Source organism: Delphinus delphis, chromosome 4 (assembly GCF_949987515.2).
Source record: "Delphinus delphis chromosome 4, mDelDel1.2, whole genome shotgun sequence".
NCBI lineage: Eukaryota > Metazoa > Chordata > Mammalia > Artiodactyla > Delphinidae > Delphinus > Delphinus delphis.
The window spans coordinates 73,002,812-73,016,936 of record NC_082686.1 but is presented as its reverse complement, the minus strand read 5'-3'; the positions used below and the strand labels follow the sequence as shown (position 1 = coordinate 73,016,936).

The 14,125-nt window shown below is 45.5% G+C and overlaps 2 protein-coding genes across 3 annotated transcripts in view; both read right to left on the bottom strand.

Annotated features, from left to right (window-relative positions):
- The window catches only part of APOD (apolipoprotein D), an 88,820-nt gene that overhangs the window by 55,247 nt on the left and 19,448 nt on the right, over positions 1-14,125 (bottom strand). The window lies entirely within an intron of this gene.
- LOC132424127 (small integral membrane protein 29-like) lies at positions 9,847-10,229 on the bottom strand. The gene has a single exon (XM_060009937.1). The coding sequence runs from the start codon at positions 10,227-10,229 to the stop codon at positions 9,909-9,911; it is 321 nt and encodes a 106-aa protein (XP_059865920.1). The 3' UTR covers positions 9,847-9,908.

The window sequence follows — 14,125 nt, the reverse complement described above, 5'->3', positions numbered from 1 at the left end:
GAGCTTCGTGGCTCAGCCTCCTCTTCAGGCCGAAACAGCGCCTTCCCACTTGGGACGCGTGCCGTCCACGAACTGGCCCGGAATCAGGGCCACTGGACCCGCCTACCAACGTGCAATTTAAGCAGAAGCTGGACCGTCTCCTTCCGCGTCAACTTGCCTGACGCTGGAGAAAGGCGACCTCTAGTGTTGGTTCTTGGAAGGGACGCAGCGGCTTTCCGCAACCGAGGTGAGGCTCCGGGGGCCAGCCAGGCAGTGAACCGAGAGGGGCAGAGTTTAACTGGACTTGTTAGAGAGATGAGGAGGAAGGACAGAGGGGATTCTTGAGCTCCAGGAAGCCCAACCGTGCACATTTGGCCTCTGAGGCCTGCTCATTGTCCAAACACACCTGCCCCTCTTTTGTTAACACCCAAGACTCAGCCCACCCCTCACCCCTGACTCACCTGGCTGAAACAAGCTCACCTGCCTCTGCTACCAGACCAAACTTGGGTCAGCTCACCTGTGCACAGTAAAGCCAATCCACTGACACCTGGTTGTGGTGAAGGAAACTGCGGTGTTTATTGCAGGACACCAAGCATGGAGTCCAGGCTGCTTATGCTTAAAAGCCCCGAACTCCTCAAAAGCTTTTAGGGAAAGGTTTTTAAAGACAGGGTGAGGGCGAGGGGTTGGGGGTGTGTGATTCGTGGACATTCTTCTGATTGGTCGGTGGTGAGATAATTGAGAGTCAACATCATCAACCTCCTGATTCCAGTTGGTCTGGGGTCTACGTGCTTGTGGTCAGCATGCAGTTAACTTCTTCCACCTCGTGGGAGTTTTGGTAGCTGTCAAACAGCTCAAAGGATATGGCTCAGGATATTATCTATAGCCCTGAAGGAGGAACTAACGATCCTTGACTTTGTTTAATAGCTAAACTATTATTATTTTGTCTTGCTTGACTGTTTTCCTTTCCTTCTGCATTTTCTCACTTCTCTGATTAAATTTATTCTTTGGAATTTGGGGAAGGCCTAGGAGGCTAAGGTTTTTTTTATAGACAAGAGGCAGACAGAGGACATGGGGGGGGGGGCTCTGTTTGTGGAAGACCTGTTCAGTTACACTTCTGTGACTGGAGAAGGGGAAGGTGGAAAAGGCATCAAGCAATGTGTCTGGGTATGAACCAGGGCACCTGGTTGAACGCACCAATCCTCGGGTGGCCTCCATCTATGTCTCCATGGTCCTGCCATGACCAATCAGTCAGTCCTGTCTTCGGCAGGGGTTGTGGTGGGGAGTGTGTGAGCAGGCAAATACTGGGTGGCTTGCCCTTGTGAGGCAGTGGGACTGCCTGGTGACTGTGACTTTTCAGGGCTCCACCAACTTCATCAACACCACCCCATTCTTTGAGATGGAAAATCCACAATCTTCAGTAAAGTGCTACACTGTTCGGCTTAAAGCCCTCCTTCCCCCTTTCCCTTCTAAACAGACGACCTTGCTTAAGACCCTCTTATAAGGAATTGTAGAGCTGCCACTGGCCACAGGATGTGACGCCCAAGGGGCTTAGGAGGCAGAGGCTTTAGGAAATGAAGGGTTTGGAGATGCTTGAAGGGAGAAGTGTCCATCCTCAGCACTACGCCCTCTCTCTTCCCAGTCTTGCAAGTATATTTAGAACCTATTAGTTGCTGTTTTTTCTTATGAGTTATAATCTATTTTCATTTTTATGTGACTTTATTGAGTTTAATGAGACCCCAAACTGCCACACTTACAAGGTCAAATTGAGTGTTTTTTGTATATAATTTTTGCCAAGTCTATTTCCAACCATACGTAGGGTGACCACCCATCCCAGTTTGCCTGAAACAGTCCTGGTTTACATCTGTCACCTGGGCATAATTATTCATGGTGTTCTCTTTCACTCAGCAAAGGGCTCCACTTAGATGGTGAATTACACTGTCACGCTAATTACAGATAATCTATGTAAGAAAACATTTAGGCATTAGGATTTAGAGGATGTGAGAGATAATGTTACCAGGAATTTGAGATTTAAATGGTTATTATAATCTTGGCATAATTAGCTCTAAGCTTTCTGGCAGCTGAAACAGAAGAAAAATATGAAGAGTTAGGAAGTTGATTCTGTCCTGTAAAATGATGCATATTATGTCTTTTGGAGGGACATATTTATCAGGCACTTAATTTTAGGAGGAATTTTTCACATAAATTGTTACAAAAGGGACACTGAGTAACATAAGGGACTGTGTCTTCCATGTTAGTTTTTGCAGAATTTTCTATGTGGCCATTTTTAATATTGGTCCTTAAAATTATTGTGCTTTTCCAATTCTCTTTCTCTGTGAAAAATGGGGAGGGAATAAAAATTATTTCACAGGGGTTAACTGAGATAATATGTACGCAAGTGCCAAGTAAACTATAAATATCAAAATACTGTCATTTTCTTTCTTATTACCTTGTTGAAAACCCTCCTTTTATTGATGGGGAAGCCAAGGTCCAGAGAGAGAGAAGTAATGGGGCTACTTAGTGACAAAACAGGGGTTAAGGTCCTGTTTATCCCTCAGTGCTAATAGAATCTCACAGAGCTGTTCACCAAGACATTCTGAGATTCTGTCAGGCCACCAGTGTGGGCTGGAGGTGGGGTGGGAAGATGAGGCAGAAAGGCTTTGGACAGTAGTGGCCCAGATGGAGATGCTAGAAATGGTGTTTTAAGTCATCATCATAAAGAGATGTTATTAACCTAATTTTCTTTTAGCAAGACAGAAAGCTTCTCATGGTGATTGTTTGAGTCACTCTCAGGTGAAAGAATAAGCCATCTATTTTTTGCAAGTTAAAAAAAAAGTTGCTCCCAGTCTGGTTTCCAGGGGCACAGCCTTTTGGGACTAGTTCCAGCAGAGGGTTTTCCAGCATTATGGCACGACCTTCTTTTCAGCTTCTCCTCCTCACAGCCAGTAAGTCTCAAAGTGTGGTCCCAGACCGGCAGCATCTCCATCACCCAGAAACATGTTAGATATGCAAGTTCTCAGGCCTCACCCCAGACCCACTGAATCAGAAACTGGGGGTGATTCTGTTGCACACTAAGGGTTGAGATCACTGCTCCAGGCTGTTCTTAGGGTCCTGTCTGGCTTCCTAGAGAGAAGAGAAACAAAATGTGGCAATCCTCCCCCTTGCTGCTCTCCCTACCCCGCAGGCAGGCTGTCCTTTCTAAACTCCTAGTAACAATTGGTTTTTCAGGTATGGCCCTCGCACTTGCTCAAAAATGAAGTTGCATGGCCTCTGTTTGATGGTTTGCCTAGCCAATACCAGCTCTGGATAATACACACTACCTTTACCAAGCATTTCACGTGTGCCAGATTTGACAGCACTATGATCTGATGGCCCAAGTGCATTTTGTTTTAAAGAAAAAACACTTATGTCTTCTGCCTCTGATATCTATGGCTGATTTCCAGTTGAGATAAGTTTAAAAGGATCCCATTTATTTTTTTTTTAAAGGTTAATCAGGTCTCCAGGAAGTGAAATCTATAGCCTTTTACTTTTCACTAGAATGTAGAATTCTGTAGAAACTGCTGTTCCCTTCCGAAAGAGCTTTTCACTTTTCCAAATGGGTCTCAGCAGAAATAGTCTGTCCTAACCTGAAAGAATATTGATTCACTTTTCAAGGCATAATGAGCCTAACAGTTTTACCTGCTCAGCCCCCCACTGCAGCAGACCACTCTTATGGGTGTGGACTTATCTACGAGGAAAGAACCCTCAACCTTCCATGCTGAGGGCTTTTCTTGACTAGACGTAAACTGAAAAGGAACTGAAGAGGATTATGGTTGCATAGATCTCAAATTGCCCTCTGCCATGTAGTTCTTCCTAGTGGAACTTTCTGGACTACTCAAGGCACTCTTCCCCAAGCTTTGTTTTGTAGGCAGCACGCTGCCAGGAGAGTGGAAAATTTTTCTACTTGTGTGGCAGAGGAAAGCTGGAGGCTGGGAGGCTGGGGCTGAGTCCCTGCACTAGTAGGCAGGAGGGTACACCCCCGAGCCGACCTCCGCTCCTCGACCTGAGCAGTCAGCACAACCCCTCTGAGCTCTGGGCAAGCTGCCTTGACCAAGAGCAAGGGGGAAAGACTCTTAAGAACAGGTAGTGTAACTGAGCAGGATCCTCTGGGACCTTCCTGGGACAGAACCCCCCACCCCATGTCCTCCTCCTGCCTCTTGTCTGTAGAAAACTTTAGCCTCCTAGGCCTTCCCTGAGTTCCAACGAGTAAATTTAATTGGAGAAATGAGAAAATACAAAAACAAAGGGAAACAGTCAAGGAAGACAAAATAATAATAGTTTAGCCATTAAACAAAGTCAAGGAGCTTTAGTTCCATCTCAAGGGCTATAGCTAATATCCTGAGCCATATCCTTTGAGCTGTTTGACAGCTACCAAAACCACCATCAGGTGGAAGAAGTTAACCCTATGCTGACCACAAGCATGTAGACTCCAGACTGCTTGGAACCAGAAGGGTGATGATGTTGGCTCTCAATTACCTCACCACCAACCAATCAGAAGAATGTCCATGAGCTGATCATGCACCTCCCAAACCCCCCTTCCTCACCCTGTCTTTAAAAACCTTTCCCTGAAAGCCATGGGGGAGTTCAGGTCTTTTAAGCACTAGCTGTTTGGACTCCCTGCTTGGTGACCTGCAATAAACACTCCAGTTTCCTTCACCACAACCCGATGTCAGTAGATTGGCTTCACTGTGCATGGGCGAGCTGACCCAAGTTTGGCTTGGTAATGGGAGAGAGTGACAGATGGAGACAAGTAAACAGAATCAAGAACAGAAGTATCTTTCCTCCAGAACACTGGTTCTCAGCCTTGAGCTGACATTAGAATCACCTTGGGAAGCTTTTAGCATTTCTGACAACCAGGCCATACCCTAGACCAATTAAATCAGAGTCTCTGGGAGTGGTAACCAGGCAACAGCATTTTTTTTTAAGGCTCCCTGGGTGGTTCCAGTATGCAGCCAGGCTGGAGAGCCATCTTTCTAGCATTCACTTCCTCCGGTAACTGCTGTTTTCCTGCCTTCTCTCAGGGCATGGACCCCTTCTCATTTGTCTTGTTTGTATTTCTTCATTCTTCTGGCCTTGAGGACCATGATGTCGAGTCAGGGACATCTTATGCTAAGTGAAAGTTTAATCTGAATTTCTTTTGCTTGGACCCCTTGTTTCCCTTTGGATCTTTCATCTTTTTCAAACAGAGTTGAGTCCCAGTAGAAATGATTGGTTTCAAGATTCAGGAATGAGACATAAAGACAGATTTATCATTTGATGTTGGACTTCTGGTCACTTCTGGTTGAGTATGATGAACAAATGAGCCTCTCCATAATGAGATATTGCTTCATGGTAGTAGTTGAAGAAAAGGAGAGCCTCAACAACAGAATGGACTCTTATGTTTTGCTAGACAAATATAGTTTTTGTTTTCAAAGGTATGTCACCAGAGACCCTCCAAACAGCCATGTTAAAGTTTGCCAATTTATGACCACACGATCTACCTCTCTCTCTCCTGCCAGGCATGATGGGGTCTTATCTCTTTTACAGGTCCTCTCCTCCCTTACTGACTACAAAAACATTCTTGGAAAGGGTCTTGGGTTGACTTTGTATGCAAAATAAAGCCTGTGATTTTGGACACTTAAGGAACCTGGGTGTGGCAGTCACCAGTTTTTGTCTAACGAACCCTCCCCTCCTTGTTCCTTGCCATGCAGCTCTTCTAAACAATAAAACCTTTTAAAAATTCTGAAACAGGTTCCCATACTCCCTCCCCCACCTCCCGATCCTCCCCAACACACTGATTCGCCATACTTCTGTCAGGATCTGGAGCACCATGGACCATGAGAAAAGGAGAAATACACTACAGATGGTGAACCAAGTAAGCATATGGTATTCTCTGCCCCTCTCCTTTACTCCCCTCTGCTGCCTGGGGATGCCTTGGCTAAGTACCATCCTCAAGCTGTTTTCAATGAAAAAATCCTGTGATATTAGAGACAGCGACTAAACTTTGAAATTGTTAAATGTCTATTTAGCCTTTATGTTACCCTTCCTAACGTTTTATATCTTTCCATGAAAGTTGGGTTTTCTGCTTTCATCCCTAGGCTAGATGGACTTGCTCTGGGAACTCCCCAGGGCAAGGGCCAGAAAGAAAACCTCTCCTCTTCTCAGAACAGGTGAATTCACGAAGATCCTGGCCTCAGCCCAGTTTCCCCAGAAAAAGGAGCCTGAGGCAAAGCTTGCATGTTAAATCTCTACTGGGGAAAGGTACTGAGTTCCAAGGAAGTAAGAATAAGGGGAAAAGGGAAGTGAGGAGACAATGGAAATACAAGGTAGCTCATTACCAAATGGACCTCAGCTTCTTCTTTTTTTTCAAAAATTTATTTATTTATTTTTGACTACGTTGGGTCTTCGTTGCTGCATATGGGCTTTCTCTAGTTGTGGCGAGTGGGGGCTACTCTTCGTTGCGGTGTGCAGGCCTCTCTTGTTGCGGAGCACGGGCTCTAGGTGCATGGGCTTCAGTAGTTGTGGAACACGGGCTTACTTGCTCCGCGACATGTGGGATCTTCCCAGACCAGGGCTCGAACCCATGTCCCCTGCATTGGCAGGCAGATTCTTAACCACTGCACCACCAAGGAAGTCCAGGGCCTCAGCTTCTTAAGCAAACACAGCTGGTTGCTTAGGAAACAGTGCTTGATCCAGGGGGCTGGGGTATAAGACCGGCTAAGCAAGAGCTGACTCGGGGGCACTTTCTCAGGATGATGGGTTTAACGTCCTGGCAAGGACCCCAGGGGATGAGGCAGGCTGTAGGGTGGCTCCTAGAAACCTGGAGACAGTGATAGCCAATGCTGAGTGCTGCAGTGGACACACCTGAGTCGCCCCAGCAGATGTTAGTGAGGGAATAAAAAGGCTGAGGAAAGTGGGCACCTGGAATGGATATATAATATGAAGGCAGGCAATCCACAAGGGGAGTATGTTCCACGGAGGTTTCTGTTGGAGCAGGAAGGTGGAGGGAAATATAATTTTAATCTCATTTGACTAGTAATTTTTATTTTCTAAATTTTCTAGAATAAACTGTCATATTAAAGCGAGCAAATCATCAAGAGTTCCTCCCTTGGTGAGTTTTCCCAGAGGCATAGTGCAGCTTCCTCAAGAGCATGGCCCACCTTTAGGAGTTGAGTGTTCCAAAACCAAAGGAATGAAGCTCAGGAACAGTCAGCTCTTTGGAGAGGAGGTGTCATGTGGCGGGAGAGGGGACAGGCCCGACATCAATTCAGCAAACGTGCCTGTGGTACAGAGATTAATCCAATCTGGTCCCTGCGGTCCAGGAGCTCCCAAATCAATAATCAAGAGCTAGCCATGGAGGACTTCATGCCTGGGTAGAGATCATCTCTTTGGGCCTCTCTCAGAATTGGGGGTGTTGATGTTTACTTAGTGCTGGGAAGGGTTGACTTTGTTTTCCTAGTAACAGAAAAGCCCTCTGATCCACTGCCCACGTCAATGAGACTAGGCCAGGTGAGGGCCAGAGTTTGTTCCTAAACCTGCAGGGCCTTGTGCGTGAACCAGGGGCTGCTGACCCACTGCTGCCCAGCTGGCAGACTTCTAGAGAAATCTACAAAGGAAGCACCTATGTGACATATTTTCTCCAGGGTTTCTGTAGGGTTCCTGCCACCTTAGAAATGAAGAAGGAGAAAAAACTGGCAGCAAATGGCTGAACAAAATTCCACTGAACTGGAGAGGAGATTCTTGGTTGTGTTGCCCAGTGCCTACACACTGCCTGCATGTGACGGATTCTCAGTTGCTGTCACTGATTGAGGCAAGGTTGTTATTGGGTGCATCTGGGAAATTTTACAGTACAGTTTTTGTTATTGTTTTAATTATGAAAGTACTAAATGCACTGACAACAAAGTCAGACTGACAGAGGTGTAAAAACTGGCCCCCATCGATCCCTGCCCTTCTAATCGGAGGTAGTTGCTTGTAATAGTTTCTTGTAATTCCTTCTGGAAAAATTTTTAACGAATGTAAGCATAACACACACACAGTTGGTCACACTACATAAATATTAATTTGCTTTTCTCACTTAAAAATATATATTGAAGATCTTTCGCACCAGCCTAACCTATTTAATGGCTGCAGAATATATTTCAGTGCATGAGTGTACCATAATTTAGTTACCCATTTGCTGTTAGATATTTATATTGTTTGCAGCCTTTTGATTTTATAGTGTTATAGTGAACATAATTGTGCATACGCCATTGGGCACTTCTACAAATAACTCTAGATGATTCATGACTAGAAATGGAACGGCCAGGTTGAATTTTAGAGGATACTGCCAAATTGCTCTCTCCCTCAAATTTATCTGAAACAACTATTGTATGAATCTGCCTATTTCCCTGTATCTAGCACCTCCCTAGGACCAGGGCCAGAGGATCCCTGCCATGGGCCCCAAGCTATAGAAAGCTCCATTCTGGCTCTCCTCTGGTGGTGACCTTCGCACAGGGCATGGGCTCTATTGGGTCAAGGGGGTGTGCCCACCTAAAGCCTGCACCCCCCCCCTTCTTGACCATGCTCTGGGTATCTGAGACCCTAGAATTTCTTTCCCAAAGAGCCCTAAGCCTACCTCTGGGGACTGCATAGGCTCTTCCCAGATCCATCTTCCAGAATGCATATGGCTGATACACTCATCCTTAGGCCCTAAGGTGGCCAAGGGGTAACCATATATGGAGTGTAGAGGGAGCTTGGATGTGTGGGCTGGATGTACACACACACACACACACACACACACACACACACACACACAGCGTGAGGCATCTCACAGTGGAGGATGGAGCGGGGGTGGGAAAAGAAGGGGCAGCTATGAACTAGGGGCTGGGTACCATCTTTGGTGCAGAAGTCTGAGGAGTGTAAGAAGTCTAAACCTGAACCTGGCCTTTCAGATTATGAATGAGATATATTAGTTAAGGTAAGAGAAAAAAAATATTTGATGGTTTACTTGTAGTTTGTTTGTTGCATTTGTATTGTTGCTTTAACCCTGCAAATGTTGAGGGCAGGTCACTTCCAAGTTTTTAATCTCTGCTAAGCTTTTGGGGTGGGGCAGGGAATGGTATATGCGATGGGCATGTCTTTAAAATTAGTAATGATGAGCACATTTACATGTTTCTCAGCCATTTTTCTCTGTGAACTACCATTTTATATCTTTGCTCCTTCTTTTTTCTTTTCTTTCTCTCTTCCTTTTTCTTTCTATCTTTATCTTATTTATTTGTAAATGTTCTCTTGTGTATTAAGGTAATTAGCTCTTTGTTACCTGTGCTGCATATGTGTTCTCTCTTTTTGTCATTTATCTTTTGAATTTGTTTAGGGTATTTTTTTTTTGCCAGTGTTTAAACATTTTCTGCTTTCATATGTATCTATCATTTTTCTTCTTTTCTCCTCTTTCTTTTTAACGGCTGTTGTTTACATGTTATTTATATGTTTTTCCAAAACCTATCTTACTCTAAGATCTTCTTTTCCACAAAATGCTTTATTTACAAAACATATATACTGAATATTATACATCAGGCCCTATCACCATGGAAACGACTCCAAAGCAAAGGCAGGGAGGGCTAGCGAAAGTGATGCCCGTAGAAAGGGCAGAGTTCTGTCTCTTGGCCAGCCTTCCACTTCAGAAGGAAAACTTCCCATTAGCGCCTGGGAGCGTGTGGTGGGCTTAAAGCCCACAAAGATTGAAGGCGTAGAGGGGAGTGAGGTGAAGGTGGGGACTGGTTGCTCTGCTGGGGCTTATGAAACAGATGCTGCTGGGAACGGGTGGGAGGAGGAATGGACACCCAGAATCCGGCAGGGGGCGCTGGATGAGTGCAAGCTGGAGGGGAAGCAGCAGCTCACAGGGTCTTGGGCGTTTCAGGCCCAGAAAGTTCTGAAGATCAGGGTAAGGGGGTCAGGTCGTGTCTTGACACCAGCAAGAGCATTTGCTTGAGCTGGTAGTCACTCTGCCAGCCATGTACCACCTTTCCCACGCCAGAGAGGAGCTCCTGCTCAACCTTGTGTAGCTTCTCAGCAGGGCTGTAGCTGCACACGGCGAGCAGGTGATGATGAAGTCCATCCACCTGCTTTTTCTTCTGGACGTACATTACCACAGCCCCTACTGCCCCAGCCAGGGTGATGAGGAAGAAAGGCTCCCACACACGGCCCCCCATGGAGTCACTGTTGACCTGGGGGGGCATTGGGACTGCGGTGTTACTCATGACATCAGCAGCCAGAGGACTGGGTAGTCAGCGTGGGAAATAGTGCCTCCGGAGGGCGCCCCCACTGGGCTCCCTTCCGCCACTGCAGCCCCAACAAGAATGCCCTGGGTTGGCTCCTGGACCTAAGATAAACAAAACAAAAAACTACATATGCTTTTTCCCCCAGCAAATTTGGACACATACACTGCCTCCTGAGCCAGTCAAAGATCAGCTTCAGAGAGAAGAGATGGAAGGCAGAACAGAAAAAAATATTTGAAGAAATAATGGCCAAATTTTTCCCAAATTGGATAAAAACTATAAACTCACAGATCCAATAAGTTCAATCAACTCCAAAGCATAAGAAACATGAAGAAAACTACACCAAGGAACATCATAATCAAATTGCTCAAAATCAATGATAAAGAGAAAATCTTAAAAGTGGCCAAAGGGAGAATGAATGCAGGATGACAGCAGATTTCCCACCGAAAAAAAATGCAAGCAAGACAGCAGGGGAGCATCTTTAAAGCACTGCATGAAAAAAAATCAAACCTGTTAACTAGAATTCCATAACCAGCACAAGTATCCTTCTAAACAGAGGTGAAGTAAAGGTTTTGTTTTCAGACATACGAAAGCTTCAGGAATTCATTACCAGCAGACCTGCACTACAGGAAAGGTTAAGAGGTCCTTTAGGCAGAAGGAAAATGATACCAGGTGGAAATACGGATCGACACAGAGAAATGAAGAGCAGCCACATGGGTAAATATCGAAAATCTTTTTCCTTATTATCTAAATCTCTTTAAAAGACAATCGAACGTTTAAATAAAAATAAGAACAATGTAGTGTAGGTTTTACAGCGTATGTAGAGGAAAATGTAAATAACACAGCAGAAAGTTCAGGAGGGGAGAAATTAAAATAGACTCTACTGTACGGTTCTTATATGTGTATTATATCACTTGAAGGTAAATCGTGCTAAGTTAAAGATATACACTATCAACCTTAAAGCAGCCTCTCCTTAGCCTTTCAGTTTACTTTCTACCAACTAGGCACGTTAATTTAGCGATCACCTATTTTTACTTGGAAAAAAAAAAGAACTTTTGTAAACAGGTAAATGTAATGTTTGAGCTATCTTCCCACCAACTTGCACTGTCATTGGGGTCATCGATACAGTCCTGTAACAGCTAACTCACAATGTAAAGGCAGTGTTTATTTACTGACATCAGGAACTAAAAATGGGCAACTCATTTTGCTTCAGGTTTAATTCTTTTTATCTCCTTGTTTCTCTTGTTTTTTTTCTGTCTGTTTTTCCCACATAGGGGATTACAGAATCTCAGCCCTCTGGGAGATGAGTGGCTTCCAGTAGGTGAAGTGTTGGCTCAGGTGTCTGAGTTCTATTTGTGGGGCTGGAGAGACCTTGGAGGCAGGAACAGCCTGAAAGTCATGGGTGAAGGTAGAAGGTCCCAGGGAACAGACCAGGTGGTGTGAACTGCTCACTGGGACTAACGGCAGAACAGCCAGACATATCAGGCTGAAGATTTAATTGTGGTTTGGATTCTCACTAATATGCCTCCTGCTCTTGTCAAGATCACCAATGACCTCCATGTGTTACATTCAGTGGTCAACTCCCAGCCTCATGTTTTGACCTATCAGCAGCCTTGGAAGGCTGATCGCTTCTGCCTCTTTAACATATTTCGTTCACCTGGCTTCCAGGGGCTCTCTCTTTCCTGGCTCTTCTCCTTCCTCCTGCCTGCTCTTTCTTCGTCTCCTCTGCCGGTTCCTTCTCTCCTCCCTGACTTTTAAATATCAGAGGGTCTCAGGGTTCAAATCTAGGGCCACTTCTTTTCTCTATCCACATTCACTCCCTTAGTGATCTAACCCAGCTTCAGGAATTTATTTTTTTCCAGCCCAGATTTCTTCCAGACTGCATTCCACACTCCACCTCTCCCTTTGGGTATGTAAGCATCTCGATATTCACATGTTCAAAACTGAACTCTAATCTTCCACTTAAAATCTGCTCTCAAATTTCCCCCCTCATCTCAGTTAATGAAACTACATCCTTCCAGTTATTCGGGACAAAATCCTCAGTCATCTTTGACATCTTTCTCTCTCTTACCCTTACATCCCATCTGCTAGCAAATCCTGCAGACTTTATCTTCAAAACATTCAGGATCAGGCCGCTCCTCAGACCTCTGCCGCTACCAGCCTGGTCCGAGCCACCATCATCTCTCTCCTAAATCATTCCAACTGGCTCCTAACTGGTCTCCCGGCTTCCATCCTTGACGGACTTCAGTCTATTCTCAAATGGCAGTTAGGAATTCTTTCAAAATCCAGGATAAGTCATGTTACTCCTCTTCTCAAAATCTTCCAGTGGCTCGCATCCCACCCAATAAAGCCAAAGTCCAACGTCCCCTGTAATCTGGCCCCAGCTCCCTCTGACTGCAACCCCACCCCCTTCTCTTCCTCTCATTGGCTCTGCTCCAGCTACCCCGGCCTCCTCGACCTCCCTGTGCGCCCCGAACTCACTGCACATGCTCACGCCTCTCTTGCCCTTGCTGTTCTCTCTGTGCAGTTGCTATTCCCCCAGCAAGGCAGAGTTACTCTTGAGCTAATGGAGCGGAAGCTTCCCGCCCTTCACTTCCACAGGCCTCTCTAAGGCCCGCACCTACTTTTATACTGATAATTTTATTTAAAAGGGTCTCAAAATTGTATAAACATCAGGTCCACAAACCTTGGATCTACTCCTGTTCCCCAGACATCTGCATGGATTGCTACTTTACCTACCTCAAGTCTTCGTTCAAATATCACCTTTGGAATGAAACTATTTAAATTGTACCTCCCTCTCTTCCTGTCTGGCAACTACGCATCCTCTTTTCCTACTTTATGTTTTTCCTTAGCACTTATCACCCTTGGCAATACCAAAATTTATTTATCTTGTTTATTATCTGTGTCCCTCACTAGGATTTAAGCTCCATGAGAGCAGGGATTTTTATGTGCTTTGCTCCCAGGCATATCCCTGGTGCCTAGAGCAAATGGTAAGCACTCAGAAATTTTTTTTGTTGAATGAGTAAAGCTCAATTTTTGGAGTGAGGGGGTGGAATAAGCTAATTTGTATTTGTGGACTCAAAAAGACAGGCGGCAGCACCCTGGAAGGAGGACAGAGGTAGGAGGAATGGAAAGACAGGTGGCTCTGCATTCATCCAGGGCCTGACCCTACAAGGTTGGTGTTTGGTCTGGATGTGCTGAGGCCGATAGGGTGTGGATATTCTGTGAGGGGCAGATACCTAAAGGCAGGAAGAGGTTTGAGGGCCCATTTCTGCTCCATTGCCTCTAAGGCACCTCCCCATGGAAAGATGCTCCACTTCTGAGTCCCTCTGTTTCAGAGACTTCTCCCATGATAAGAAGTCCCTCTTCCCCAGTAATGCCCCAGGGGCACTTACTAGCCCCAGGGGATCACTAAACACCTAAAAGGAATGGGGTTGAATGGAAGAAAAGATAAAGAAAGGGTGTCAACATTAGATATAAAGGATAGGTAAGATTATCCTGAAGACAGGAAAATAAGACACAGAGGGGAAGTCCAAGACAGGTCAGAGTGGACTTGGTCATGGGTCAAGGTGCATGGCTCTGGACAAATGCCATGAACCGTGCAAGAGTGCTCAGGGCTCAGCAGAGAGTGGTACAGGCTGTGTGGTGTAGGAGCCAGGAGGCTTGGTGGTGGCAGGAAGCACAGGTGCATCTTGCAGGAGATGCCAAGACCTAAATGTCCTGCCAGTTGTCCCTACCACCAAAGACCCATCATCAGCTGACCTGTATCTTTGAGAAGATCACTGCCTTTCTAAGGCAGTCATTTGGCCTGGGTCTGAATCGCTGGCAGAGTCTTACTGATATTTGAGGGAGTATTTATTTACCTAAAATGTTCAGGG

What these genes read in the sequence shown, in the direction of transcription:
- LOC132424127 (XM_060009937.1), bottom strand. Translation starts at nt 10,229, where the DNA reads ATGAGTAACACCGCAGTCCCAATGCCCCCCCAGGTCAACAGTGACTCC.